At 41.2% G+C, this 27057-nt stretch overlaps 1 protein-coding gene across 1 annotated transcript in view; it reads left to right on the top strand.

Moving 5' to 3' along the window:
• The first annotated feature begins 3039 nt into the window (after positions 1 to 3039).
• The window catches only part of LOC109914111 (uncharacterized protein C11orf53 homolog), a 33141-nt gene continuing 9123 nt past the window's right edge, over positions 3040 to 27057 (top strand). The window contains exons 1-2 of the mRNA XM_020513681.2: positions 3040 to 3255; positions 23507 to 23552. Of these exons, the coding sequence (XP_020369270.1) occupies positions 3040 to 3255; positions 23507 to 23552 (262 nt within the window). The remainder of the gene's footprint in view (positions 3256 to 23506; positions 23553 to 27057) is intronic.

Below are 27057 nucleotides of genomic sequence, written 5' to 3'. Positions count from 1 at the left end.
AGGTTTATTGTCGCGTGTACTCAAGTACAGAAGTACAGATTACAATGCCGCCCCACACGGTGCCATCTTAGGTACAAAGTACCAAGGTACAAACCTTAGATATAAAACAGAAAAATAAAGAAAAAATGAAGGGTGGGCAATAAATAAGACCTTGCCAGTGATGCCCTCATCATGAAAATGGTGCATTATAAAAGGTACATTATACCTGTTTAATGCTCCGCATATATTATTGTAATGGAAAGAGCATTTATTTCAGCTCATTTGTCTCCAACCTCTGTGCAACTGGATAGCCCACTAGCTTGTTTCAGAAAGCAACTAACAGTTGATCATGTACAGGCCAGGATAACTAAGGATGTCTGATTTTTTTTTCCCTAACAAACACCAGTGACTCAGATTTTCAGCCCAGTATTTAGCTAATGTCATACCTGTCAAAAACCAAATGTGTCAAATAAAGCCTTGCATTTATATAGAGCTCTAAATGTCCTCAAGGTGTCTCAACGTACTTTGTAGGCAATGAAGTATATTTAAAGTGTAATGCTTAATGTAGTGTAAGAACTTTGAGTGCCAATATGCAATCTCCAACAAATAGCAATGTGATAATTCTGTTTGTTCATTGTGGTGACTGTGGGATAAATATCAACCAGGATATTAGCCCTTCTCTTTTTTAAAATAATGACATTGAACCTTCTGCATCCACCTGAGAGTAGATAAATGGGGCCTCGGTTTAAAGTCACATTCAAAAACAAACCAGCAGCTCTGATCAGAGAACCTGTCGAAATTTTTGAACTCAAGTCATGACAGTGGGACTTCAAACAATAACCTTCTGATTTGGAGGTGAAAGAATTACCACCTGAGCCATAACTGGCACACAGGAAAGGGTGTTGAGCTACTCTGATGGGATGTTCCCTCACACACAAATACTAGCACTTCAAAAATTTTATTCCTTGTGGTCAGGATTTTAAACCACTCAAAGCCCATCTCCTTACACAGTTAAAGTTGGACCCTATATCTTTCTTAGTAACCAAACGCTGAGTCACAGGAAGTTAGTACGTAGGTACAGCAAGTCATTAAGAAGGTTAATGGAATGCTATCCTTTATTAGGATAGGAATTGAACATCAAAGTATGGATGTTATGCTTCAGCTTTATTGGGTATTGGTGAGGACACATCTTGAAAACTGGGGGTAGTTTTGGGCTCCTTATTTAAGGTAGTTTGTAAATACATTGGAGATAGTGCAGAGGAGGTTTTATAGACTGATACCTGAAATGAGCACCTGGACTTTTGAGGATAGATTGGACAAGCTGAACTTGTTTCCACTAGAACTGAATGAGGTGTGATTTGATAGAAGTTGATAAGATCCTGAATGGTCTTGACAATGTGAAAAGATGTTCCTCCTTGTGGGTGAGCCCAAAATTAGGGACAATATTTTAAAATTAGGGGATGCCGTTTTAGCATAGAGATGGGGTTTTTTTTTCTCTCAAAGGGTTTCGCGACTTTAGATGTCTCTGCCTCAGAATGTAGTGGAGGGTAGGGTCATTGAATGGCTTTAATGTGGGGATTGATATATGCTTGTTAGGCAGATAATCAAATGTTATTGGAGAATGTGGAATTTGGAACACAAACAGATCGGCCATTACCTTATTGAATGGCAGAACAGGTTAGGGGGATGATTGGCCTACTTCTACTCCTAATTCTTATGTCAGTATATTCATAATATGTAAATCATACAAGCTAACTTCATCAAAAGTTAATAAGTGACTTTACTCATTCCTTTTCACTTAAGTTGGTTCCACTAATTCTTTGAATTTTCAATATTGCTGCAAATAATTTCCCTTTAGGAATGTGTTATTCCATTAATAATGTGTGCGAGAACTATTTCACATTCTATGTTAGCCTAGAAATTCTCTCAGGTGACTGTTATATCTGAAGATTTATAATTAGGATATTACTCACATTATCACTCACGGATGAGATCTGTGCTGAAACAGATAATATTCCTGCTTACTGTTGCAACGGTACCACAATAGGTAACTTGGGAAGTCTCTTTAAATTTGATACAGAAACAAAAAAATTCAACCATAAAATAAATTGAACTTTCAAAACAGCAAGCAGTCATTTCTGGAGAGAGTTGTGCCAACATTTTATGTTTGTTCCTGGGATGTGAGAGTTTGCACCCATTGAATATCAATAGGAAGGAGGCTAGATTTACATAATATAAATTACTGAAGGTCCATATCATTCTTTCACTATAATAACTTACAAACAAATAAGTAAGTATTAAACAGGAGTCTTGAAAAGAAATTGATAAACCTTAAAATATGGCTCATCCAACTCCTCTTGTTCCAGCCATTGTCTCATTCAAAGCAGAAGAAAGATGCTTTTGAGCATGACATTTTACAGTCAAGTACTGGAGCCTAGGGCTCTTAATCCAGCAGTTGAAAGCGTAAATGTTTGGAGATGCAAAGGGACTAATCCTATCTCAATGTTGTCATTAGATCCTGCTAATACCTGATGTATCCAATGGATTCTCCAAAGATTTTGTAAGGCAACCTGCACTCTTACCAACCTGAACTGTTGTGAGACTTGGGGACCTCGGTTCAGAATCATTCAGATTTGTCAGATTCAGACAGCAAGTCTGGCATTGGTCTGAAATTGAAATATATTTTATTGGTAAAAATCTCTCTTCCTATACATTTACCTATGTAAAGGTAGACAGCAATTGCTCACAAACATGTAAATTTTCTACCACAATGCTGAATGACCTTGTTACAGTCTGTGCCGTGCTTGGGACATTATACCTGGCCTCAGAGCCCTTAGTAAGGGTACAGACGCATTGTCCAGCATTTCTACACCTGATTGCTATTTTGTGACCCTTTTCTGGGAAGACCAGTTGGATGAGAAACAACCTAGTACAGGGCTGTGTTGATCACCACTAATAAATGGTCCCTTCAACAAATTCCTTGTTCCTACATTTGTATATGTGCATTACATTTGCTTATTTTTTTGTTAATGTTTAAATGTTAGATGCCGTTCACTGCGAATGTCATTCACAGCAGGATGCCTGGGCAGACTGGGCTCTCAGGTTAATGCCATCTCCTCCATGAGCAACCGCTTCCTCTTCAGTTTTATTTTTATTTTAACAGTTCACTCGGAACACTCTAAACGTGTGTATCAAGGAGTCCGTGTCAAGCACACTGTCAAAGACCTCCTAGCAGAGAAAAGGTCCCGACAGACAAATGTGTCCTTCAAGCATAATGTGAGTAAACTAAGTTTTGTTCCTTCATTCACATAGGAATCTGGATAAGACAAGAACAGGGAACAAGGCATGCTGTAATTTCCCATCACAGTCCCAGAAGTTTTTTTGACCATAGATCTAGTTGTTTACTTGTAATGGGGCAGGGAGGAAGGGACAGGGGATAAGCTTGCCTTTAAATACTGGAATGATATACAAAAAATAAACTTATGAATAGCTTTACTGGTTGTTTGATGTCTACTTGAGCCTAAGCCAATTACATTTATTAAATGCTGAATGCTTTACCTTATTCACAAATGGTTGAATTGGAGAATAAAATATTTGAATTATATTCTACACATTTGACGCTATTGTCTGGATGTTTTTTTCATTTTTTCATGTGAATAACTAATTTATTATTAGAAAAAAGGGAACATTTTGTAAATTTGAATTGAAAACAAAAGTACAATTTCACAGCCAGGTTGCAATGCCTAATCCTTTGGGTAAAAAGCACATTGAAATGATGTAATCTGTGAAATAAGCAGCTAGTTGTATTCTCAAGCTCATTTCTAGGAATTAATCTTTAAACCACAATAACCATCAGATAGATTAATAACGTAAATGGAATGGGGAACACATAGATCATTGTTCCATTATATAAACTGGGTTGCAGGAGGAACAAGATGGGGAAAAAATGTGAAGACAAAAAGCCTCTGATCTAGGATAATTCAACTGGTGGATTCTCATAATCATGTTGATCTATTAGGATATTTTATGTCCAGATGGGAATTTTATATCTTTCAATTAGCTTTGAAAATGCATGTGAATTGGAACAAATGTATTTTTGTGTATATAGGCTGTGATATTATGAAGCATACAGTACCAGGAAGTCTAGTCACTCGCAAATGACATTCAAATCTCTTTCAGAAATTTGGATGCCCTCCCAAAGGCCAGTTCACCAGATCCAGATACTGGGATTGATATGCAAAGTATCAAATGATTTCACAGGCAAGAAGGTCAAAATATTTCCCCAAGAAAACTGAGGGCTGAATTTGACCAAAAATCAGCTGCAAAGTGTCAATTTTAGGATTTCTCTGTCAGCTGTAGCAAAATATCTCAAGCAGTTCTCCACTCTTCACCACATTATATATGCACCCACCTCTCGTGGTGCCGCTTTCTGTCTGTATGCATATGTGTGCGTGCAGGTTTAGGAAGGGAACAGGGTTTAAGCCAGCAGGGTTAAAAAAAGGTAATTCATATTTTATTTTCCTGTGTTTAGAATTGATTTCTTCAAAATAAACAGTAATTTCTTCTTAAGTGCGGAAACCTGATCAATGTTTTCTGTTAACTTAAGACCGTCAGACAGGAAAATGGAGAACGTTGCTTAAGCCGGTTAGGTTTTTGTGATGACCCTAGGGCTCAGGCATCAGTGCATGCTCATAAGTGATGGTTGTGACACCTGGGGGATTCCAGCTGTACTGACAAAGCGTATGCCTAGACCACATTGCTGACCATGTCACAGGGAAACAAGATGGTGTGATCTGGCACAGATTGCACTGCTGACAGCCTTGATGCATTTGTGAGTTGAGGATTAAGAAATCTCACACAGGTCTCCAGTGGATCTTTAGAAGCAGCTAGTTGCATAAAAGTTTAATGCAGCCGTCTTGACTGTTACTGGGATAGGATGGCCATCTAGCACATCAGGTCTCAATGTCCTGCTCCAGCAGATGACACAGTTCTGTGGCTCACCCTGGGATATTCTCAGTTTGCAAGGTGCTTCACTCAACTGGGAGAAACAGCTTGAAGGTAATAGATGGTGAGCTTCCTATAGGTCCTTCATATCCTTGGGGCCTACAGCTACCGTTTCCTCATCCGGAGGCTGTTTAACAGTTGCTGAAGTTACTGTTGGGTCCAGGACTTGCTGACACAATTGTTCCTCCTCTATTTCTCTGCATCTTTGTAGCACTGTACCCATAATGATAAAAGCTCCTCCTGTGGCTGGATCTAAAGGTCATGTTTCCAATGAACCTGTGTGGGGAATATCAGAAACAAATTAGATACTCAGTAATGTGAGCAGTCAGCAATTGCGTCATTCACAAATGATAGTTTAGCATGGAAAAATTAAAGGTAAAGTTGCCATAGTCTTACCAGTCCATAGGGCTGCTCTCTCATTAGAGAGAGATGAACGGTAGTGTTTTAACCTGAAGGTCACCACTCCGCAGGTGAGGGGAGAGGTTGAGAAGGAAAGTCCTTCATGGTAACTTCAGCCAGTGCAGAAATTGAACCCACACTGTTGGTGTTAACTCTGCATTGCAAACCAGCCAACTGACCCCCTTTTACCTTTAGTATAGTCCTCGTGCAGTGGGACATGGAGGAGTCTGACAAAGAACTCCATAGATTGCCTCTACATTGACCTTTCACAGAATGTACCTTATTCTGATGCATGCGGCACAAGTCATTCTGTTAATGCGGTAGGACTACAGAAACCTTGTCCCCTACTCTAACACTCCACATCACCTTAGAAACACTGCAGTGCATATAACAGGATATTGTTAAATACTTACAATTGAAGGTGAAAAGAAATCAGCTCCATGCCCTTGTGCAGCCTTGAATTGTCTTAGTGAGTTTAAAGGACACCCTGTAAATACTTTTGCTTGACCATGATCAATTTGGAATGAGCGGTGATATGGTCGAGATTGCTTCTGTCCAGGATTTGCATCATTCATAGTTGGACTGTGAGCATTTAACATGCAGGATTCTATGATTATAGATGTCTTTAACCTGCCTGATTAATGCAACTCCCCCTTAAAGGGCCTCACATCATTTGCAAGTAGACCCTGTGTGGTCAGACAATCAGAATGACTTACTTTGCCCGCTCTGGATGTGGTGGTAGCCATTTTTCATTTCCATTGTATATTCATGATCCACATGAGGATGTAAGGTAATCTGGTTGTGTGTTAAAGAGTGAGTCATAGGTTGAGCCTGGTAATTGAAGTGACACCCCAAACCTTCATGTTCCTTGCACTGCCTGTTGACCCCAACGGTTCCAAGCTACCACATGTTCCCACCCAACTGCTTCATTTAAGGTTTCACCTCCCAACATTACCCCTTGAGTCCTGGGCCTACAACTGAGCCATGCCAATCGATGTGGCACACAGGCTGCCCCATGCAAGCTAAGGTGGTAACAGTTGATGACACCCACCTTCTGTGATCCATGTCCTCCAATGCACTATCATCTCTGACCCTTGCATACTGACTCACTCCATCATGATCATTGTCCCTTCAGCATCCTTGATGCTTCATTCAATCCCCACAACTGACTTCCTTCACTTCCCTATTACAGCTGTGGTCCCAGCACTAACTGGGGACCACCCTCAACTGACTTGGCAGGATGGCTTTGGCTGATGAGTGACCAGATCCCTGACTGATGAGTGACCAGACCCCTGGCAGATGAGTGACCAGATCCCTGGCAGATGAGTGACCAGATCCCTGGCTGATGAGTGACCAGATCCCTGGCTGATGAGTGACCAGACCCCTGACTGATGAGTGACCAGACCCCTGGCTGATGAATGACCAGATCCCTGATTGATGTCTGTGTAACTACTTGGTTGACTTACTGCTAATCCCGTAACAGGTTGCACTGGACCTGCAGAACTTACTGCCCACTCCCCAGACTTTAATGATACCGAACCCTCACCCTAGCTGCCCCAAGCAGTTTTCTGACTGTATCCAAGTCCCTGGACTGAGATTGGACACTATTCTTGACTGTTTGTTGTGGAATATTCTGTTTGACTTCACTGAAGTCTACTCCCATTAGACTTTGAGATATTTGGTTGAAGCACATGTAATATGTTTGCCACATGAGCTGCAATCACATGGTGTAGCCATAGCTCCATGCTGTACAGTTAAATGCCCATCCCCTTGATTGATCTATGATGACAGCCATGATAAGCTGCCTTGCTTCGTGCCTGCAGGAAAAACAAGGCAAGTCACAACTACTGTGAGCCTGTAAGATTCAACTGAGAGGACAAAAGACTGAAAAAGCACAGCAAGGAAAGACCATGTATGGCAAAGTTGCTTTGATCCAAGTAGGTGCAAAGAAGTTAGTGCTGAGAAAACAAATGAAGAATCCTGAGGTCGATAGTGCTCTATGCATGAGATTGGTGCCTAGCTCTGTGAGCAAAGCAGCCCGGGAGCAGAAACTACTTTTAACCTGTGCCATAAATATTCTATGAACTCCTCATCTAGGCCACCTTACCCATCTGTCTTTTCCAGTCGATATGTTGCTTAAAATCGCCCATGACTATCTCTGAGCCTTTCTGACAAACTCTCAGTACTTCTTCCTTTATGCTGTACCCCTAAGTGTGGTCACTGTTACTCCCACTTTAACCTAATCATTCCTCAACTCTACTCAAACTATTTGCGCAGCTTGGTTTCCTGAACTGAGGTCATCATTCTGTAATGTGCTAATATCATAATTAACTAACAGGACCATGTCTCCAACTTCTTCCTAGTTTCGTGTTGTCATTCCTAAACGTTCTGTACCCTTCAATATTCAGGTCCTAATCCATGTTATCCTGCAGCCATGTCTGTCTAATGGCTACCAGCGTCCACTTATTTAATATTAATACCTTGGTTCATCTGTTTTGTTTTTCAGATAGAGAACCTTTAATTTCATCCACCTACTCTTCTTGTAAATTCTAGTCCTATACGAAGCTTGACTCATAGATTTGTATTCTCTATCCCTTCGTATTCTGGTTTGTTTATTATTTCCCTCATGAATACCTTTCTATTCGAGCTTGACTCTGCTCCTTGATTTACCACATCTTTCCAAATTTGATCTCTTATGATATGGTGCTCAGTTAATTTATTGGCATATGGCCCTCACGCTCATTCAGGCAAAATGAAACAATCTCAAACCTGTTGAACGATTGCAAAGGCTGAGGAACCTGCGCTCTTGCAGTCATAGAGTCATAGAGTCATAGAGTCATACAGGACGAAACACGCTCTTTGGTCCAACCAATCCATGCCAACTATAATTACAAACTAAACTAGACCCGCTTGCTTGCATTTGGCCCATGTCCCCCCAAGCATTTCTTATTCATGTAGTTATCCAAATGTCTTTTAAATGTTGTAACTATCTGTATCCACCACTTCCTCTGGAAGTTTATTCCACACATGAGCCCCTCTCTGTATAAAAAAAAATTGCGGCTCAGTGGTTAGCACTGCTGCCTCACAGCGCCAGGGACCTGGGTTCAATTCCACCCTAAGGCTGTGTGGAGTTTGCACATTCTCCCTGTGTCTGTGTGGGTTGCTGCTAGGTGATCTGGTTTCCTCCCACAGTCGAAAGCTGTGCAGGCTAGCCGGATTGGCCATGTTAAATTGCTTATAATGTTCAGGAATGTGCAGGCTAGGTGGGTTAACCATGGGAAATGCTGAGTTATAGGGTAAGGGGATCGATCTGGGTGGGATGGTCTTTGGAGGCTTGGTCGGTGTTGGACTGAATTGCCTGTTTCCACAGTGTAGGGGCCCTATGGAATGGTATGTCCTTTGTAAATCTTTCTCCCCTCACATTAAAAATATGCCCCCTAGTCTTGAAATCCCCCACACTGGGGGAAAGACACCAGCAATTCACCTTATCTATACCTTACATGATTTTATAAATCTCTATAAGGTCACCCCTCAACCTCCTGCACTCCAGTGAAAAAAGTCCCAGCCTATCTAGCCTCTCCTGGTAACTCAAACCCTTTATTCCTGCCAACATCCTGGTAAATCTCTTCTCAATTCTCTCCAGCTTAGTAATATCCTTCCTATAAAAGGCAACAAGAATTGGACACAGTGACCCAGAAGAGGCTTTGCCAATTTCTTGTACAGCCTCAACATGTGTGTCCCAACTCCTATACTCAAAGGTCTGAGCAATGAAAGCAAGTGTGCTAAACGCCATTGTAACTACCCTGTCTACATCTAATGCAAACTCCTATACTCAAATGTCTGAGCAATGAAAGCAAGTGTGCTAAATGCCGTTGTAACCACCCTGTCTACATCTAATGCAAACTCCAAATAATTATGTACCTGAACCCCTCGGTCTCTCCATTCTACAACACTATCCAAGACCCTACTTTTAATTGTATATGTCCTGACCCTTGGTCGTTTTACCAAAATGCAATGCCTCACATTTATCCAAATTAAACTCCACCTACCACTCTTCAGCCCATTAACCCAATTGATCAAGATCGCTTTGTCATCTTAAATAACCTTCTTCACTGTCCACTATACCACCAATTATGGCGTCAGGCCTTCCATCCAAAAAGAAACCCTCCACCATCACTCTCTGTCTCCTGCCGTTAAGCCAATTTTGTATCCAATTGGCAAACTCACCCTGAATCGCATGTGATCTATCTTTCCTAATTAGTCTCAATGCAGACCCTTGTCAAAAGCTTCACTAAAGTCCAAGTAAACAATGACTACCACTCCATCCTCATCAAACATCTTGGTTACTTCCTCAAAAAACTCAATTAAGTTTGTGAGGCAAGATTTCTCTTGCACAAAACCATGTCAACTATCTTTAATCATTCCTTGCCTCTCCAAATGCATGTAAACCCAGTCTTTCAGAATCACCTCCAACACCAACTTAACTACCACCGAAGTCAAACTCACAGGTCTATAGTTCCCAGCCTTACATCCCTTCTTAAACAAAGGCAGAACACTAGACAGTCTCCAGTCAACTGGCACATCACCTGTAGTTTTAGATGGTATAAATATTTCTGCAAGGGCACTGCATTTCCTCCCTAACTTCCCATAATGTCCTGGGATACATTAGATCAGGTCCAGGAGATTTATCCACTGTTCTATTTTCTAAGACCTGCAGCACTTCCTCTTCTGTAATGTGAATTGTTTTCAAAATATCAATATTTATTTGAGTTCTCTAGCCTCCATTTCATTCTCCACAGTAAAAACTGACACAAAATATTCATCTAATTCCTCTCCAATCTCCCGAGGTGTACCAAAAGGACAACCTCTTTGATCTTTAAGGGAGTCTGCTCTCTTGCTCTTAATGTACTTGTAGAATTTATTTGGATTATCCTTAAACCTATCTGCCAAGGCTATCTCATATCATTTCTTTGCCTTCTTGACCTCCCTGTTAAGAATGCCCCTACACTCTTTATACTGTTCAAGAGATTCATTTGAACTCAGTTGTCTACACCTAATATATGATTCTTTTTTATTCATGTCTAGAACCTCAATATTTTTATTCATCCATTTTTCTTTAATTCTACCAGCCTTACCTTTCACTCTAACAGGAACATAATGACTCTGAACTTTTATTATCACACTTTTGAAAGCCTCCCACTTATCAGATGTCCCTTTACCTGCAAACAGTCTATTCCAATCAACTTTAGAAAGTTCTTCTATCATGCCATTAACATTTGCCTTAGTCCAATTAAAAAACTTTAACTTTTATGGAAGGCTTATTCTTTTCCATAACTGTTTTAGAATCTCCTGCCTGTGCCCTTGACAGAAGAGTCTCCTATAGCAATCATTATTTTAAATTTTGTCAAACCCTGCCTACCATAAGATTCATTCGTAGTGCTCAAGATCTGACTGTCTCTTCTATTTTCCTCTGAGAGACTATCCTTTTCAACAGCACCCAAAACTAAGTCAGACTCTCCTATCCTTGATCACTGACAAAATCAGATGACTCAATGCTAAGAGGTGTGACTGCTTCTTGGTACAAAGAATTCAGGTAACTTTTACTATCTGCGATCCACCACTGTGCCTGTAGTTCAGCCTTTGAGTCATAAACACTGAGGCGAAGCTGCTTGAACTCCAAATGCTTACCGCAGATGTATTTGCCTTCGTTTGTAATGATATCCAGGAGCTCTCATATTCTGCAATCTTGACACATCACCTGTTCCGCTGTTCTTAATGTGCTCTAAGGAGTTACTTAATTATGTTATTCAACCATATGTGGGGTAGCATAGTGGCTCAGTGGTTAGCACTGCTGCCTCACAGTGCCACAGACCTGGTTTGATTCCACCCTTGGGTGACTGCCTGTGTGGTTCTCCAACTATCTGCATGGGTTTCTTCTGGGTGCTCTGGTTTGCTCCAATTGTCCAAAGATGTCCAGGTTAGGTGCTTGGCCATGGGAAATGCAGGGTTATAGGGAATGGAGGTGGGGCTGGGTGGGAGGGTCAGTGTGAACTTGGGTTGAATAGCCCACTTCTACACTGTAATGATTCTATAATATAGTTGCTGATACTTTTATGTATTTTATTAGCCTTTTGACTGTTGTGTTTGTGATCCACTAGAACCATAAACAGAATACCAGGTAGACAGAGGTTAAAATAAAACAGGGAATTCTTTGTTGTGCATCCTTTCAATTCCACAGTCAGTCCTAAACTGCCTCCCTAACTCATGTCTCCAGGTGACCTGACCCAATCTCTGAAAGAGGCAACACCACATAACTATATGAATAACAACCACCAGTTACTACTATTCTAACTTTAGGAATAGAGTAAGCCTCAGTCACTTACCAGATGCTGACCACATAACTAGCTTCTTCTCCTATAGGAATGAATTGTGTGAATCAATTTCTGAGACTGAAAAAGTTTAGGAAAAGCAACAGAACACCTCATTCCTCCCCTTATCTCCCTTAATTACCTTCCTCCAGCACTCTTTTGTAAGTGTGCTTAGGTGTGTTTTTGTTCTTGGGTTATTTCAATAGCTTTCTTATATGTTGTTACTATCTTAAACAGCGTCTTCAGGACAATAGAAAAAAACAGTCAATATTAACACTAGCCTTTTTAGTGACACAGTTGGTCCCAACCCGAAACGTCAGCTTTCACTAGATCCAAGATGTTAACTCTGTTTCACTCTCCACGGATGCTGTCAGACATGTTGAGTTTCCCCAGCAATTTCTGTTTATGTTTCAGGTTTCCAACATCCGCAGTTTATACGAATGGTTGTTCGGAATCAATTTTTTTTGACAATGCGCCTTGTGATTTCTGCTGTTTCATTCCACTAGAGGCACTATTTAAATGTAGAGTAACACATCCCCGCAAAGATCTACTGAAATCAATTTCCAAAAATTATCTGCATAATTTAGTTATTTAAAATTCATTCATAAAGAAAGAAAATTATAAAATTAAAACATATTAATTTTAAAGTGTTCACTTTAAAAAATTCACCTTAGTTTGCATCTTTGACAATCAATAAAGTTTAAGCTCATTTTTAATTGTTGGAGAGTTTTAGGATTGTGTCTGTGAAGTTGACTCATTAATAGGTGACAAATCTTAATGCCAAGTTCATGCAACATTCCACCAAAATAGATTTAAGGCAGACTTTTGAATGACACTGTGGGAGAACAAAGATAGTATTTTGCTAATTAAATAGCAACTTCTACCTAATTCCCTGTCATTAAAATCGAGAAAGACCAGAGGAAAAAATTAAGTATAAGAAAAAGCCATCATTACTGTAACTCATGTTTATACAGTGTCTTTTGTTTGATGGCAATTTTTTTGAAATATTTTTGAACTTGGATATTTAAAATATTGTATGAAGACTCATGGAGTGGTATTGTTGGTTTCACAGTAAATTCGAGCTTCGGAAAAAGACAAATTACTCAGCACATGACTTATGCAGCTTAGACAGATACAGATCAGAGTAGTCAAGTTGAATCTCAGAACGTTGTTCAATATTAACACAAACTCAAGGATAAGCAAATCAGAAAAAGTGATAATTCTGTTTTATTGATGATTTAGGTGATTAATGTGGAGAATGGACTGCCCAGGGAGGTGGTGGTAGTGAGTCACATTGACAGAAGATATTGATAGAAACAGTTTTGGTAGAGAAGGTGTAAGAAGTAACATGGAAAGAAATGTCCTTTGGACTAACCTGATGGATGGAGATCATTATATTTGGTTCTGTATAATTAACAACAAACAGTTGAATTTATGTAGCATCTTTAACATAGCAGAATGTCCTGAAGCACTTTACAGGAGCTTTGGCGGACAAAATTTGACAACAAGCCACATGCAGAGATATCCAAATAGATGATTAAAATTTGGTCAATGGGGCAGTTTTTGGAAGTGATTGAAAGGAGGTTTGGGAAAGAGTGCCAAGTGGTGAAGGCACAGCAGACAATGCTGAGGTTATGAAAATCCCAGATGTGCAAGGAACTAGCGTTATCAGCGTACAAGATCTTGGAGGGCTGTTCAGCCTGGGGACGCTTATATTTTAGGAAAGTGTGAACCTGTAGAAAATGTTTGGTTAGTTTACATGCATCTGATAATCCACCAAGGCAGCCGTTGTCTCCTGGAGTTTACTAAGCACCTCCTTTTTTTGATCAAGTGTTCATTCATCTGCCCTATAATCTCCCTAAAGTGAGTCAGTGTCAAATTTTGTTTGGTAATGCTCCATGAAGCATTTTGGAATACTTTACTACATTGTAGGTGCTATCTAAATGCAAATTGTGGATTGTCTCGGGGTTGTGGAATTCAATCCCTAAGTATTTGGAATTTTCTTTTACCACTGTTTTCCTCCACAGAGATTGCTACAAAGGAGAATGGTGCATGCAATTGCACAGCTTGAAGGATTGGGTGAACATTACTAAGCCTGATAGACTCTCAGCTTTATGCTACTTGCTCATATGAGAGTTTGTTTGCATGATTAAGTAGTGTACCTCGATGCAGTTTATGGTTTGCTATATATTAGTCTGTGTAGCATATAAGAACATAAGAACATAAGAACTAGGAGCAGGAGTAGGCCATCTGGCCCCTCGAGTCTGCCCCGCCATTTAATAAGATCATGGCTGATCTTTTTGAGACTCAGCTCCACTTACCCGCCCACACACCATAACCCTTAATTCCTTTACTGTTCAAAAATTTATCTAGCCTTGCCTTAAAAACATGCAGCGAGGTAGCTTCAACCGCTTCACTGGGCAGGGAATTCCACAGATTCACAACCCTTTGGTTTAATAAGTTCCTCCTGACCTCAGTCCTACATTTGCTTCCCTTTATTTTGAGGCAATGCCCTCTAGTCCTAGTTTCACCTGCTAGCGGAAACAACCTCCCTGCCTCCACCTTATCTATTCCCTTCATAATCTTATATGTTTCTATAAGATCTCCCCTCATTCTTCTGAATTCCAATGAGTATAATCCCAGTCTACTCAGTCTCTCCTCATAATCCAACCCTCTCAACTCTGGAATCAACTGAGTGAATCTCCTCTGCACCCCCTCCAGTGCTAGTATATCTCTTCTCAAGTAAGGAGACCAAAACTGCACACAGTACTCCAGGTGTGGCCTCACCAGGACCCTATACAGCTGCAGCATAGCCTCCCTGTTTTTAAACTCCATTCCTTGAGCAATGGCAGACAAAATTCCATTTGCCTTTTTAATTACCTGCTGCACCTGCAATCCTACTTTTAGCGATTCATGCACAAGGACACCCAAGTCCCTCTGCACAGCAGCGTGCTGCAATTTTTTACCATTTAAAACATAGTCCATTTTGCTGTTATTCCTACCAAAATGGATGACCTCACACTTATCAACATTGTACTCCATCTGCCAGACCTTTGCCCACTCACTTAGACTATCTATGTCCCTCTGCAGACTTTCAGTGTCTTCTGCACACTTTGCTCTACCACTCACCTTAGTGTCATCTGCAAATTTTGACACACCATGCTTAGTCCCCAACTCCAAATCACCTATGTAAATTGTAAACAATTGCGGTCCCAACACTGATCCCTGAGGCACACTACTAGCCACTGACCACCAACCAGAAAAACACCCATTTACCCCTACTCTTTGCTTTCTACTGGTCAACCAATCCTCTATCCATGCCAATACGTTACCTGTAATACCGTGCAACTTTATCTTATGTAGCAGCCTTTGGTGTGGCACCTTGTCAAATGCCTTCTGGAAATCCAGATACACCACATTGTCCACCATGCAAGTAATGTCCTCAAAGAATTCCACCAAATTAGTTAAACATGACCTACCCTTCATGAACCCATGCTGGGTGTTACCAATGGGACAATTTATATCCAGATGTCTTGCTATTTCTTCCTTAATGATAGATTCAAGCACTTTCCCCATTACCGAAGTTAAGCTAACTGGCCTATAGTTACCTGCTTTTTGTCTACTTCCGTTTTTAAACAGTGGCGTCACATTGGCTGAGCTCTGTGAAAAATCGTTTTGAAAGTCCTCCACTGTTCCTCAATTGACCCACCATAAAGTTTTTGCTCCCGTTCTACCTTAGCTAATTCCTCCCTCATTCCTTCATAGTCTCCTTTGTTTAAGCACAGGACATAGGTACTGGATTTAACCTTCTCACGCTCCATCTGTATTTTAAATTCGACCATACCATGATCGCTCCTTCCGAGAGGAGGATATACCACCGAACCTTGGTTTTTATTGAGTCAGATATCTTGAAATGTATTTATAACACTGATTACAATATTATAGGAACGTAGTCAGGGGTCTGAGACAGATGACTAATTGATTCCATCACAACAGAGCAAATGACTGAAGGTGAGATGGGTGCCTTTATCAGGGAATATCTCATGTCATAATGTCATGAAACTGTCTTAAAGCTAGAGGCCTGACTGGTCTTGGGTTGATGCTACAAAACAAAGGACTTGATACATGTTCGATTTTCACCAAAATAACATGAGATCCAGTCTGACACCAGTGTATCTGAGCATTAACCACTTTTTCTTGCGCACTTCATAATACATAAATGCATCTTTTCAATGTAAGATTTCTGGTAACTTCTCTCAGGAGGAAAATCAACACCACTCTCCAATAATATTCTGCCAGAAGTGAAATAAAGCATTCTTTAAATAAATTTAATAATCTATCCATTCACCAACAGGACTGTGTATAACAGGGCGCTCCACATTGGGGGTCAGGATCCCGAGTAGTGTTGTGAGCTGGTATTTCAAGGTCTTGGGGGTTCTGTCGCAGCAATAGCCACCATGGGATTTTGACAGAGTTATAAACATTGTACTCTCTGCTTTACCAGGGCACGTACTCACAGTTCTTATTAAAGGGTCATACCAATTTTCAAGCTGCAAAATGGTATCAGAGTGGGAAGGGTTTGGGAGGCACTGGCTGTAAGTATGGGAACTTCCAGTTTGGGACATGCGTTACTAAGGAAATTGGAGTTTATTGTTATATCTTGGGTTTACATAGTAAATTATAGAATGACTTGGGTTTTGCAAATTAATCTTCCAATTCATGACCGAATTAGGGACTGTTGAGTTTGCTGTGACTGTGCCTGGGTAATAATTAACCAAAATCATTTTCCATACAAACATTGCTTCCAACAGAAAAAAGAAACCTTTTCTCTCAGTTTGGGCTGGGTTCAAACTTAGATCTTAGAATTAAGATTGACTTCTTTTCTAGATAAGCTATTGAAGAGTGCTTCTTTTCTGGGCACTGAAAAGTAGCATATGTTTATTTAAGTACTACATGAGATGTGGTTGACATCAAGAGGTAATTTTAATTCAGAGTGACAGTGTAAAATGGCATATATTGAAATGGCTTAATTACATGTTTTGTAGATTTTCACCTTCATTGGCTTCATTCAGGAAGTGGTGGTAAAAGAACCAGAGTTCAGCATATAAAGCAGTGCTGAATACATTGCCACATGGTCTCAGCATGCACTGAGATGGGAATACTACTCATATTGTAGTTAGGACAAGCATTAAGTCAAGGTGTTATACGGACAAAACCAGGATGGTATATCCTTTGAGATAGGAATGCTATTGCTACATAAAGTCATTTAGGGTGAAGCTGATTTCTATTGATGCTAAATCAGGCGAGGTATAACAGGAACAAAAACAAAGCCGCTGGAAAAGCTCAGCAGGTCTGGCAGCATCTGTGAAGGAGAAAACAGAGTTAACGTTTCAGGTCCGGTGACCCTTCCTCAGAACTGAGGAAGAGTGTGTGAGGTATAACAGGAGTTGTCCATTCACTGTCACCTGTTCTGTGCTGTTGACAAAGATCAATTTCCCTGCATTGTTTTCAATGAGACAGTGAGCTTAGACATCAGCCTTGGAATGGCATTGGATTTACAGGGGTCCTGACAGGGACCGCCCTTTTGTAGATACTGGATGTTGAAACACTGAGGTTATAAGTTGTGTGGATCAAGTAAATGTTGATCCCTTGAAGCTGTTTGCATCAGGATAATATGACACATGTATACAGATGAGAGGTCTTTGTGTATCTGAACATGGCAACTGCATGGCTGTATATAGAACAGGATGGAAGTCGAGTGGAATGGTAATCCAGAACCTCAGGCTAATGTCTAGGGGTGGAGGGGGGTGCGGGGAGGTGGGGGGGGATGGTGGTGTGAGTTTGAATACCACCAGATGGTGAAATTTGAATTCAGTAAAATAACTGTGATCAACAGTTAGTCTAATGGTAATCATTGTTGAAAAAGAACATCTGGCTCACTAATGTCCATTAGGGAAGAAAATCTTCCAGCATCTTGACTGGTTTGCATGAGACTTTCAGACCCAGAGAAATGTGGTTGACTCCTAATTGCTGGCCCAGCCAGCAATACTCACATCTCATGACAAACAGAAATATACTGATGCTGTCTACACCCAGCTGAGGAATATTTTTTCACCCAGAGGTGGTGGGAGCCTGGAACCCCTGTTGAGCCACCTTCTCTAAGTCATCACTACACTGGCCAAAGTAACAAACATCTAAAAGAGAAACATCAAACACAGGCAAGCAATGGACAGTTCCAAAGATGAACTTTCATTGACAGCCGGCAAAAGCGAGCATCAACAAAACGAAATACAGGCTGCCAGTTGCGCCACAATGCCGAGCAGATTCTGGCATGGTGACCAATGATTCTGTGCTTGCCTGCTTTCAACTCTCATTGACTGGAACCGGGTGTCAATCAGGCTCTGTCTGACCAGTAGTGTCCACTGTAGCTGAGCTCTGTTATAAACAGGAACAGCTTTGTCCTCCCCAAAAACCTTGACCTGCTCCCATTTCCCCAGTGCCTCAGCATCTATCACATTGCCTGCTTTTCTGCTTCAATAGTGCAGAGCATGGCACGCTAGGATGGTGTGCACTATCTGGAGATTTCCACATCCTCCAGGTCCAGTTCAAGCATGAAACCACATCATCAGCACCCCCATCATCTGCTCCAGAACGATCCTGGTCAAAGCACAGGTAGCATTGTATCTGCACTCCGCATCAGTTAGAGGGTTGTGCAATGGTGTCAGGGGAGTGTCTGGGTTAGTTTCTTTCAGCATGGAGCAGACTAAAACCTGTAAAACTCTCAGAGATGGTACTTATCTCTCATTTTATTCCTTACCCCTCATTAACCAGCCCTGTAAGGCACCAGGAGCCTCAGACACAACAGGTAGCAAAGAGTGCTTCAGGATGTAGGTATCATGGCAGCTGCCAGGATAGTGGGCACACACTACCAGGAAGTGGTAACATTGATCAGAGACCACTTGGATATTAATGTAATATATGCCCTCTTATGGCGCAGTAGTAGTTCCCTAACTCTGAACCAGTCTGGGTTCAAGTGCCACTAGTTCCAGAGGTGTGTAATAACATCTCTGATCAAGTTGATTAGAAAAATAGGTTAAATGAAAAAAGATTCCTTCCTGTTGATGAATTGTGCCGCATTGTAATACTGAACTCTCTGTACCATGTATGGGCAGTCAAATGCATGTCCCTGAGACAGCTATATTCCCGAATCCCACTGCCCATTGTAGCACTATCCACAACATGGGGAAATAAAATGCACCAGTCTGACCTTGCACAGGTACCTCCAGTCGCTGTCCTGTTGCATTTGTGGGTGCTTCACTGAGCGATCTCACACAGGTCACCCCTTGATCCCTGGAAGGAGGCAGTTGCATAGAGATTCAAAGTGGCTGTCTTTCATAGCTACTGGGAGAGGACAGCCTCCCACTCCTGCAGCCCTCAGATCTCACTCCAGCATAGTTCCACCACAGGGTCCCAAAACATAAGGAGCCTGCAACTTCATTTCACCTCACCCATTCCCAGGAAGTGGAGTCAAGGTTAAAAAACTCGGGACCTCCTGTGAATTCCTGTGTATCCTGAGGGGCTGTGTGACTGTGATCTCTCCCTGAGCTGGGTGCTCCTCATCCTCCACAGTGGCCTGCTTGCCATCAGCCCTGGGGTCTTCCTGCATCCCCCTTTGCCATCTTAGGAGCAGCCTTAGTGATCTACACCCAACCAGTGGCTGGGTGCATGACTTGCTGGCAATGACTTACTTTGGGAACAGAAGCAGCAAAACAAAATCTTAGCTCTGAGAGCAGTCAGTGGTGCCATAGCCTGCAGGTTTGCACTGCTCGTATTCCTCCAGACAGTGAGATACTCTGCACCCTGATAATGAGGGCCATGTCTCCATCATTCATTCAGCTTCAGTCTCAATTTGGTGGAGCTGCTGCCCCAGCTGCATGTCCAACACATTACATCAAAAATGGCTGCTGTGCGCCAACCCTCTTCCCATCCCAGACCCACATCAATGTCAGATGGTGAAGTGTTCACCTCCACCTCCCATAGCAGCCTTTCATGTTTCACAAGTGATGGGTCAGTTTTGACCAGCATTTGCGTCTTTTTATGTCATTCCTGTTAATGCCTGCATCACTGAGATACCAATGTTCAATTTACGTGAAGCAATGTCATGGAGCAAACTGCCTTTGACCAGCAATTGAAGCCAAATCACATACACTCTGTATGCATTGTAAATGGCCGATGAAATGATTGTAAATTAAAAACAGCTGGGGTGTGTTTCGCGGATTTGCCCCTATGATGTCCTAGGGTCCAGCAGATGTGGATCCCCCATTTTCATCCATCAAACTGACACTGACTTCACCTATTATGATGTTGTTGTCCCAGCCATTTTCCAGTTGCAGTTAGCGTAAATTGAATTGTGAGGATGGTGGAGAATGCAGCTTAAGGTGGGCACTGTCAGTATGAGGTTCCGATTGGTCGTCAGATACCCTAGGTACCAGAACGTCCATGTCCTCTTCTACCTCAATAAGCCATTTCCACACATGTTCCCATCCCCTTCCCCACAACCCCCACTCCATGTGGATACCCAACACATTGAACTTTATCTCTACTGTCCTCCTCGCCCTTGAGCCCTGATTTTGTACCTTAATGGTGCCTACAGTGGTTTCCAGGGTATACCTGTGGAGGCCACAGTAGTGGTCACTGCCAATAACACAACCCCCACCCCATACCCTACCATGCCTTCCAGTGTTATTCTGCCCACTGCTCTTAAACCTTAAGTTTATCCCCATCACTGTCACTCAAATCCACTCTTGACTGCCCCACTCCTTTTGTCGATGAACCGCTGATGCCTCTACAGCGTTCTCTTGCACCATCGTCAACAGCCAATGTACAGGCTCCCCAGGACTGCACCCCACAACCCAACCCCCAGATCTCTCACTGCCTTCAACTAGCAGCACCTAGACATTACTGACCAGGCCCCTGACTGGTATCTTGGAACTCTTCAATTAAAGATAAATGATTCCTCTGAACACTTGTGATGCCACTTCGGGACAGCCCGTTGCCCACTCCCTGGGCTGTAATTGGACATATGTCCCGACTGTGCCCAGGCTGAGTGGATAACTGACCATGGCTAAGCCCTTGGACTGTGTATGGTCTGTGCCTATGAGTGAGTGTACTCCAGTTAAACTGTGCCACCCCTTGATTGCACCAATCTTCACCCACTTTCCAACATGACCATCTGGTTGAATAAACGAGCAGTGTGTTTGCCATGCAGGCGGTTGGCACATGCTATTGGTGTTAGGTTGATATCTTGGTACACTGTACAACAATAAGTTCCATAGTTCCCTCGCCACCTCAAACCTTCCTGGAGAGATGGCAAACATTCCGTGCAAAACAGCTTGTCAATATGACGGTACGGATAGCATCAATACACTAACAGCAATGGCAAGGATACTGTGAGCACGCAGGTAGATGCTAAGTGAGCAGGCAGTAAGAAAGCAAGCAAGCAGCCCTGTGATGTAGCAGTGCATGAGATGAGTGACTGTCCCTGTGCACAAAGTTCCCTGCAGTAGCCTTTGAAAGCTAGTTGCCAGTGTACCCTACAATGTAGCTCTGTATTTCCTCAGTGTCCCGCAAGTGGATCGGAGAGATGTCGTGAAGTGTTGGCTATTAGTAAATGCCAATGTCTGTGGATAAGAGGGGTGTGCAGCTGGTGCCCTTGGATCATACCCTTTTGAATGTGGATACTCAGCAGGTGCCTGCTCTGAATTCCATGCTGAGAAATCTTGGCATCTCATTTGCTTGCAGCAGATAGTAGGATAGGAAACTGCATATTAATGGGTTGGATATGTACAATAATCCCATGTAATAGGCAATTCACTGCCCACCTAGAATCAAATCACCAACACCCAGGTTTAGTTAAAAGGTGCAACATGTTGCTCCCAACTTCAAGATAGGTCTTGCTGGACTTCTTGAGTGGTTCTGCACATTTCCTGCCATAGCCCACATTATTGAGGCCCCCTCAACATTTCGCTATTGTATGTTTGGTACTATTTTCGTAAATTATATCGAGTCTCCCTTAGTAAATATATAGCCGCACGCTCTACTCTTGCACATATTTCTTATGTTCTGACGTGTTTCTTATATTCTGATCTGGACCTCACAATATAACAAAACAACATCATCGACATGATATTGGCGGTTCAGACACACAATGCCAGTGCAAAAAGCAGAGGTCCAGGGAAAAGTTGTCATTCATTGTGTAGCAATATATTACCGACCCACAACTATTCCTGCTTTCTCCTACAGTTTTGTTCGAGACAGAGCTAATGCCAGGTAGCAGCTGCCTCTTTCAATGACTGGTTACAGCCAAAGATTTAATTAGTTTGATAATGGTTTACTTCTTTAAACAGATCGAAATACTAATGGCGAATAACCGGCCGCAGCTCCTAGAGCTCTACCTGCAGCATCCAAGTACATTAACTGCTGCAGCATGCAAATTATGCTGGTTACATATTTGCATCAAAATTATTCTGGGAGAGGGGGAGGGTTAGTATTAGTTTAGTGGGCAGTTGCACGACAACAGTCTGTAATGTCAACTGATACTGTACTTCATTTTTCAATTTGGGGAGAATTATGGCCATTGTCCCGAGAATCCATTTCTGGCTTTGTGCTATACCGACATTACTTTCTTGTTAACAGCAATGTGGAGATGTAATTGTTTCACGCTTATCTCATTTGGTGTTTTTTTTTCGATGACTTGGGTTTTATTTTTAATGATTTCCTTGTTAACTTTTTCACAAAGGATTTTATCTGTTAAATGCCTTTCTTGAGCTGAGGGGCTGGTAAGGGATTTTTTCGACTTTGTCCATGGGGTATGGACATTATTGTCAAGACCAGCATTTGCTGCCCATTCTTGTTTGCCTAAGCATCTGCTTCTTTATATGAGTGGAAAGAAGTTGCAGAGAACATACCAAATTAAGCTATTTGCCAGTTTTCTCTTTTTTTGGACCAGTGCCCATCCTTGTCTGTACTTGGCCGTCAGATTAGGAATTTAGCAGTAGAAAAATAAAATGTCGTAGTAAATGGAGGCATTGATACTGTGCCAAGGCTATGCTCCATGTTACTTTTTATAGGAACCAAAACATATAACGCCTACAACACAGAAAGAGACCATTTGGCCCTTTGAGCCCATGCCCACTGTCTGCAAGAATAATTTAGCTCGTTCCATTCTGTCACACTTCCACTGCAATTCTTTTTTCCCTTCAGGTACTTATCATAATTGCCTCCACTAACTTTTCAAACAGTTTATTCCAATCACTGTATAAAAACACTTTTCTTCACTTTACCTTTGATTTTTTTTTTGGGTAAGTGCCTTGAATCTGTCCCTTTGAATGTTGGCATTTCCATCAACCGAAACAGCATCTCTTCATCTTCTCTCTCATGAGCTGTCAAGATTTTCAACAGGTTTATCGAAACTTTCTTCAACTTTCTGTTTTCTAAGCAGAACAATCCCATTTTCTCCAATCTATCCAAGTAACTGAAGTTCCTCATCCTTGGAGTTGTTCTTGTAAATCCTTTCTGCACATTTATCGAAGACTTCATATCCTTCTGAAAGTCAAAGTTGGACACAATATTCCAGCTGAGGTTTAGTTATTATAAATGTTCATCACCTTGCTTTTGTATTTTATAGATTTATTGATTGAACTGAAGACACCAGTGATTGAATTTAAAAGTATCTTTTCCCATTTTTTCCCTTGTAGACTGGAACTAACTCTTCTCAAACATCAGCTTATGTCCAGATGTCTGGTAAGTACAATTTTTTGCCAAAATACTTCCAAAATACTAAAAACTAAACAAAGGATATTAATAAACTCATATAGATCTTACTTATCAGTTGGACTTGTGGTGTGATTCATGTTAACATGTTAGCAATTTCCCTGTTCTTTATAGGAGAAAGCAATTTGTCCATGCAGTGCATTGTTACTGTCAAGGAAATGCTTATGGAAACAGTCAATTCCTACTGCTTGTCCATGGCAATGCCCTGACCAATCACAGATTATCTGCCTGCTCTGAATTATTCAGCAAAAATTTATGGTTAACAGGTCTTGCTGCATCTCCATATCAAAATTAATCTGCACCCTTGTCTCGTACTGTATAAATTGATGTCCCTTTTTTGTTTGGTTTCTTGTATTCAAATCCCATGTATCGTAGAGTTTTAGAGTCCTACAAAATGGAAAATGGGCCCTTTGACTCATCAATTCTGTGCCAGTAAAAAACAACCACCTAACTATCCTGCTCCTATGATGCTGCTTGGCCTGCTGTGTTCATCTAGCTCTACACCTTGTTATCTCACCTAACTATTCTAATCCTATTTTCCAGCACTTGGCCCATAGCCTTGTGTGCCTTGGCATCGCAAGTGCGCATCAAATACTTCTTAAATGTTATGAGGGTTTCTGCCTCTACCTTTCACTTCATGTTTAATTTTAACATTAAGATCTTACTTCTGTTCTTGCTCTCTTCATAAAGGTGGCTAAATATTCATGCAATTAAATCTATTAAACAGGTACTGTGAGGGAGTGTCATGTAATTAATAATTCTGTATTCATTCAAACCTTATTTGAATACCAATATATTTTTGATTGCTCGGTGTCACTAAATTATGATTGTGTTTAAAAGATGAAGCCTGGTGACACCTCAAAGGGGCTGTGAGGCCACATTAGATTTGGCTCCAGATAATGGATAAGGATGTACACAAAATAGGACTTTTTGTGAATACACTCAAGTGTGGAAAAGGAATAAAACCTTTGCCTAGGTGTTACTGAATGACTGTAAGAGATGCTCAATTGTAAAACAGAAATCTTTCTGATGAGTACCTGTCCTCAGTTACTACTCAATCAGGTTCTAATAAAGCTTGCACCTAAGAAGAGATGAATTGTGAATGTTGGGATTATCATTATTGACATTTGAATTTTTATACAGTATTATTTTCAACTTAAGATAATAATGCAAATAATATGATCAATTCCACTGGAAAGAGAGATCTATGCCTAAAATACTAAGTTATTTTAATTACGAAATAATTTTTCAGTGCATTTAATGCACATTAAAAAAAACACTTGACACATTGTGCTGTAATTTCTCATTATTTGATATGAATACAGACAAATAATTTGTGAAACAATGCTTTCTTCAGTATAACAAAAATTCTTGTTTTTTTTAATAAAAAGGATATCACTGGTTACTATAACAGCACTGAAATGCATTTTTCAAAAATTCCTCAGAGTATCGTTTGAAAAGAATCGTTTCTATATTTCTAAGAATTTCCCTAAATGTTTAATGCTGGTCAATCAATATGCCTGGAGCGAAGACCTCACATTGAATTGGTGCAGATTTAACAATAAAACCTTTTCCATAATATGGAGATGTCGGTGTTGGACTGGGGTAGAAAAAGTCAGAAGTCACCCAAGAGCAGGTTACAGTCCAAAAGGTTCATTTAAAATCATCAGCTTTCAGAGCACTGCTCCTTTGTCAGGTGACCAAGGAGCAACGTTCCAAAAGCTTGTGATTTTAAATAAACCTGTTGGACAATAACCTGATGTCGTGTGACTTCTGACATTTTCCATAAAAGTTAGCAGATGCTCTGAGGTGATTCTTTTTAAAAACTTTTAATACAAAAGAGGACAATGTCTCTGGGGAGAAATCAATACACAACCAATCAATTTATTTGGATATTTTTCTCAGGAAGACAGATTAGGAACAGCATTGTTAGAGGTTTGGAATAAGATTACTTGCACAATCTCATATTCAGAGAATGATCTCTGCTGCAGAATGTGTTTAAGGCGTAAGAGATGTCTAACCTGGATGCTGTAGGCAGGGAAGACAGATAACAAAACCTGGTGAACAGTAACAGCACAGAATGAGGCCATGCCAGAGACTAATTTCCGTGGGGGTGCTGTACTGTGGGATTAAAATTATTACATGCTGACTCAGTCTCTGTCAGGAGTAAAATGGGTGCCAAGCAGACTAACTTGAAAATGGGGCAGATTGTATCTGATTTGCCCAGGCATTTGTTCCACTGCCTGTTTTGTGGGGTCCCTGCAACTAAGACCCTTGAATATAAACCATAAGAAATAGGAGCAGGAGTCGATGTTTCAGTTGTTTGAGCTGTTCCACCCATTAATAAGATCTTGGTCACACTTTTACAGCAACTGCACATTCCGGCCCGATACCCAGAGTCCTTGATTCCCTTAATGTGCAAAATTCTCTTGATCGTGGTTTTGAATATATTCAAAGATCAGTAACAGCCTCTTGGTTGGAGAATGACAAAGATTCACAGCCCTCTGAGCGAAGAACTATCATCACATCTCATATGCCATAAGGTTGTAGCGAAAATTTGTAACTCGGGATGTGGATGCAGTTGTTTGTTAGCTCGTCGAGCCGGTTGTTCTGTGGTGTGCTGACGTTTCATTACCTTTCTAGGCAACATCATCAGTGTGGCCTCTAATCGAAGCGTTGGTGTTCTGCTTACTTCTGGATTTATATGATCCTCTGGTGTGATGACCTTGTCACTCCTGGTTCTGTTGTTTTAGCAGCAGTCTGCGTACAGGATCTATTTCTGTGTGTTTGTTAATGAAGTCCTGTGTTGAGAACCAGGCTTCCAGAAATTCCCTTGCATGTCTGGTGTTTGCTTGTCCCAGTCAAACTGATGGCCCTCATTGTCTGTGTGTAATGAGACAAGTGAATATTGGTCATGTCTCAAAAATGTATCAGAAATGACTACCAGACTCCTAAGACCACATAAGGTCATGATTGCACATAAACTTACAGCAACACTGTGCCAAACGTTATCAAAGACTAAAGACCTCATACCGACAGTAAACAAGACCAAAGTGATATACGGAATACCATGCAGTGAGTGCAATAAACATTACATTGGACAAAAAGGGAGGAAGCTGATGACCAGGGTGCATGAACACCAGCTGGCAGTAAAAAGACACGACCAATATTCACTTGTCTCAATACACACAGACAATGAGGGCCATCATTTCGACTGAGACAAAGTGACCATACTGGGACAAGCGAGCACCAGACATGCAAGGAAATTTCTGGAAGCCTGGTTCTCAACATGGGACTCCATTAACAAACACATAGAAATAGACCCAATATACAGACATACTAGGAACTGTATGCAGATGCTGGAGAATCTGAGATAACAAGGTGTAGAGCTGGATGAACACAGCAGGCCAAGCAGCATCAGAGGACCAGGAAAGCTGACGTTTCGGGTCTGGACCCTTCTTCAGAAAAATTTTTT

The sequence above is a fragment of the Rhincodon typus genome, chromosome 32, assembly GCF_021869965.1.
Source record: "Rhincodon typus isolate 14 chromosome 32, sRhiTyp1.1, whole genome shotgun sequence".
NCBI classification, from domain to species: Eukaryota; Metazoa; Chordata; class Chondrichthyes; order Orectolobiformes; family Rhincodontidae; genus Rhincodon; species Rhincodon typus.
This window is presented reverse-complemented; position numbering and strand designations above follow the sequence as displayed.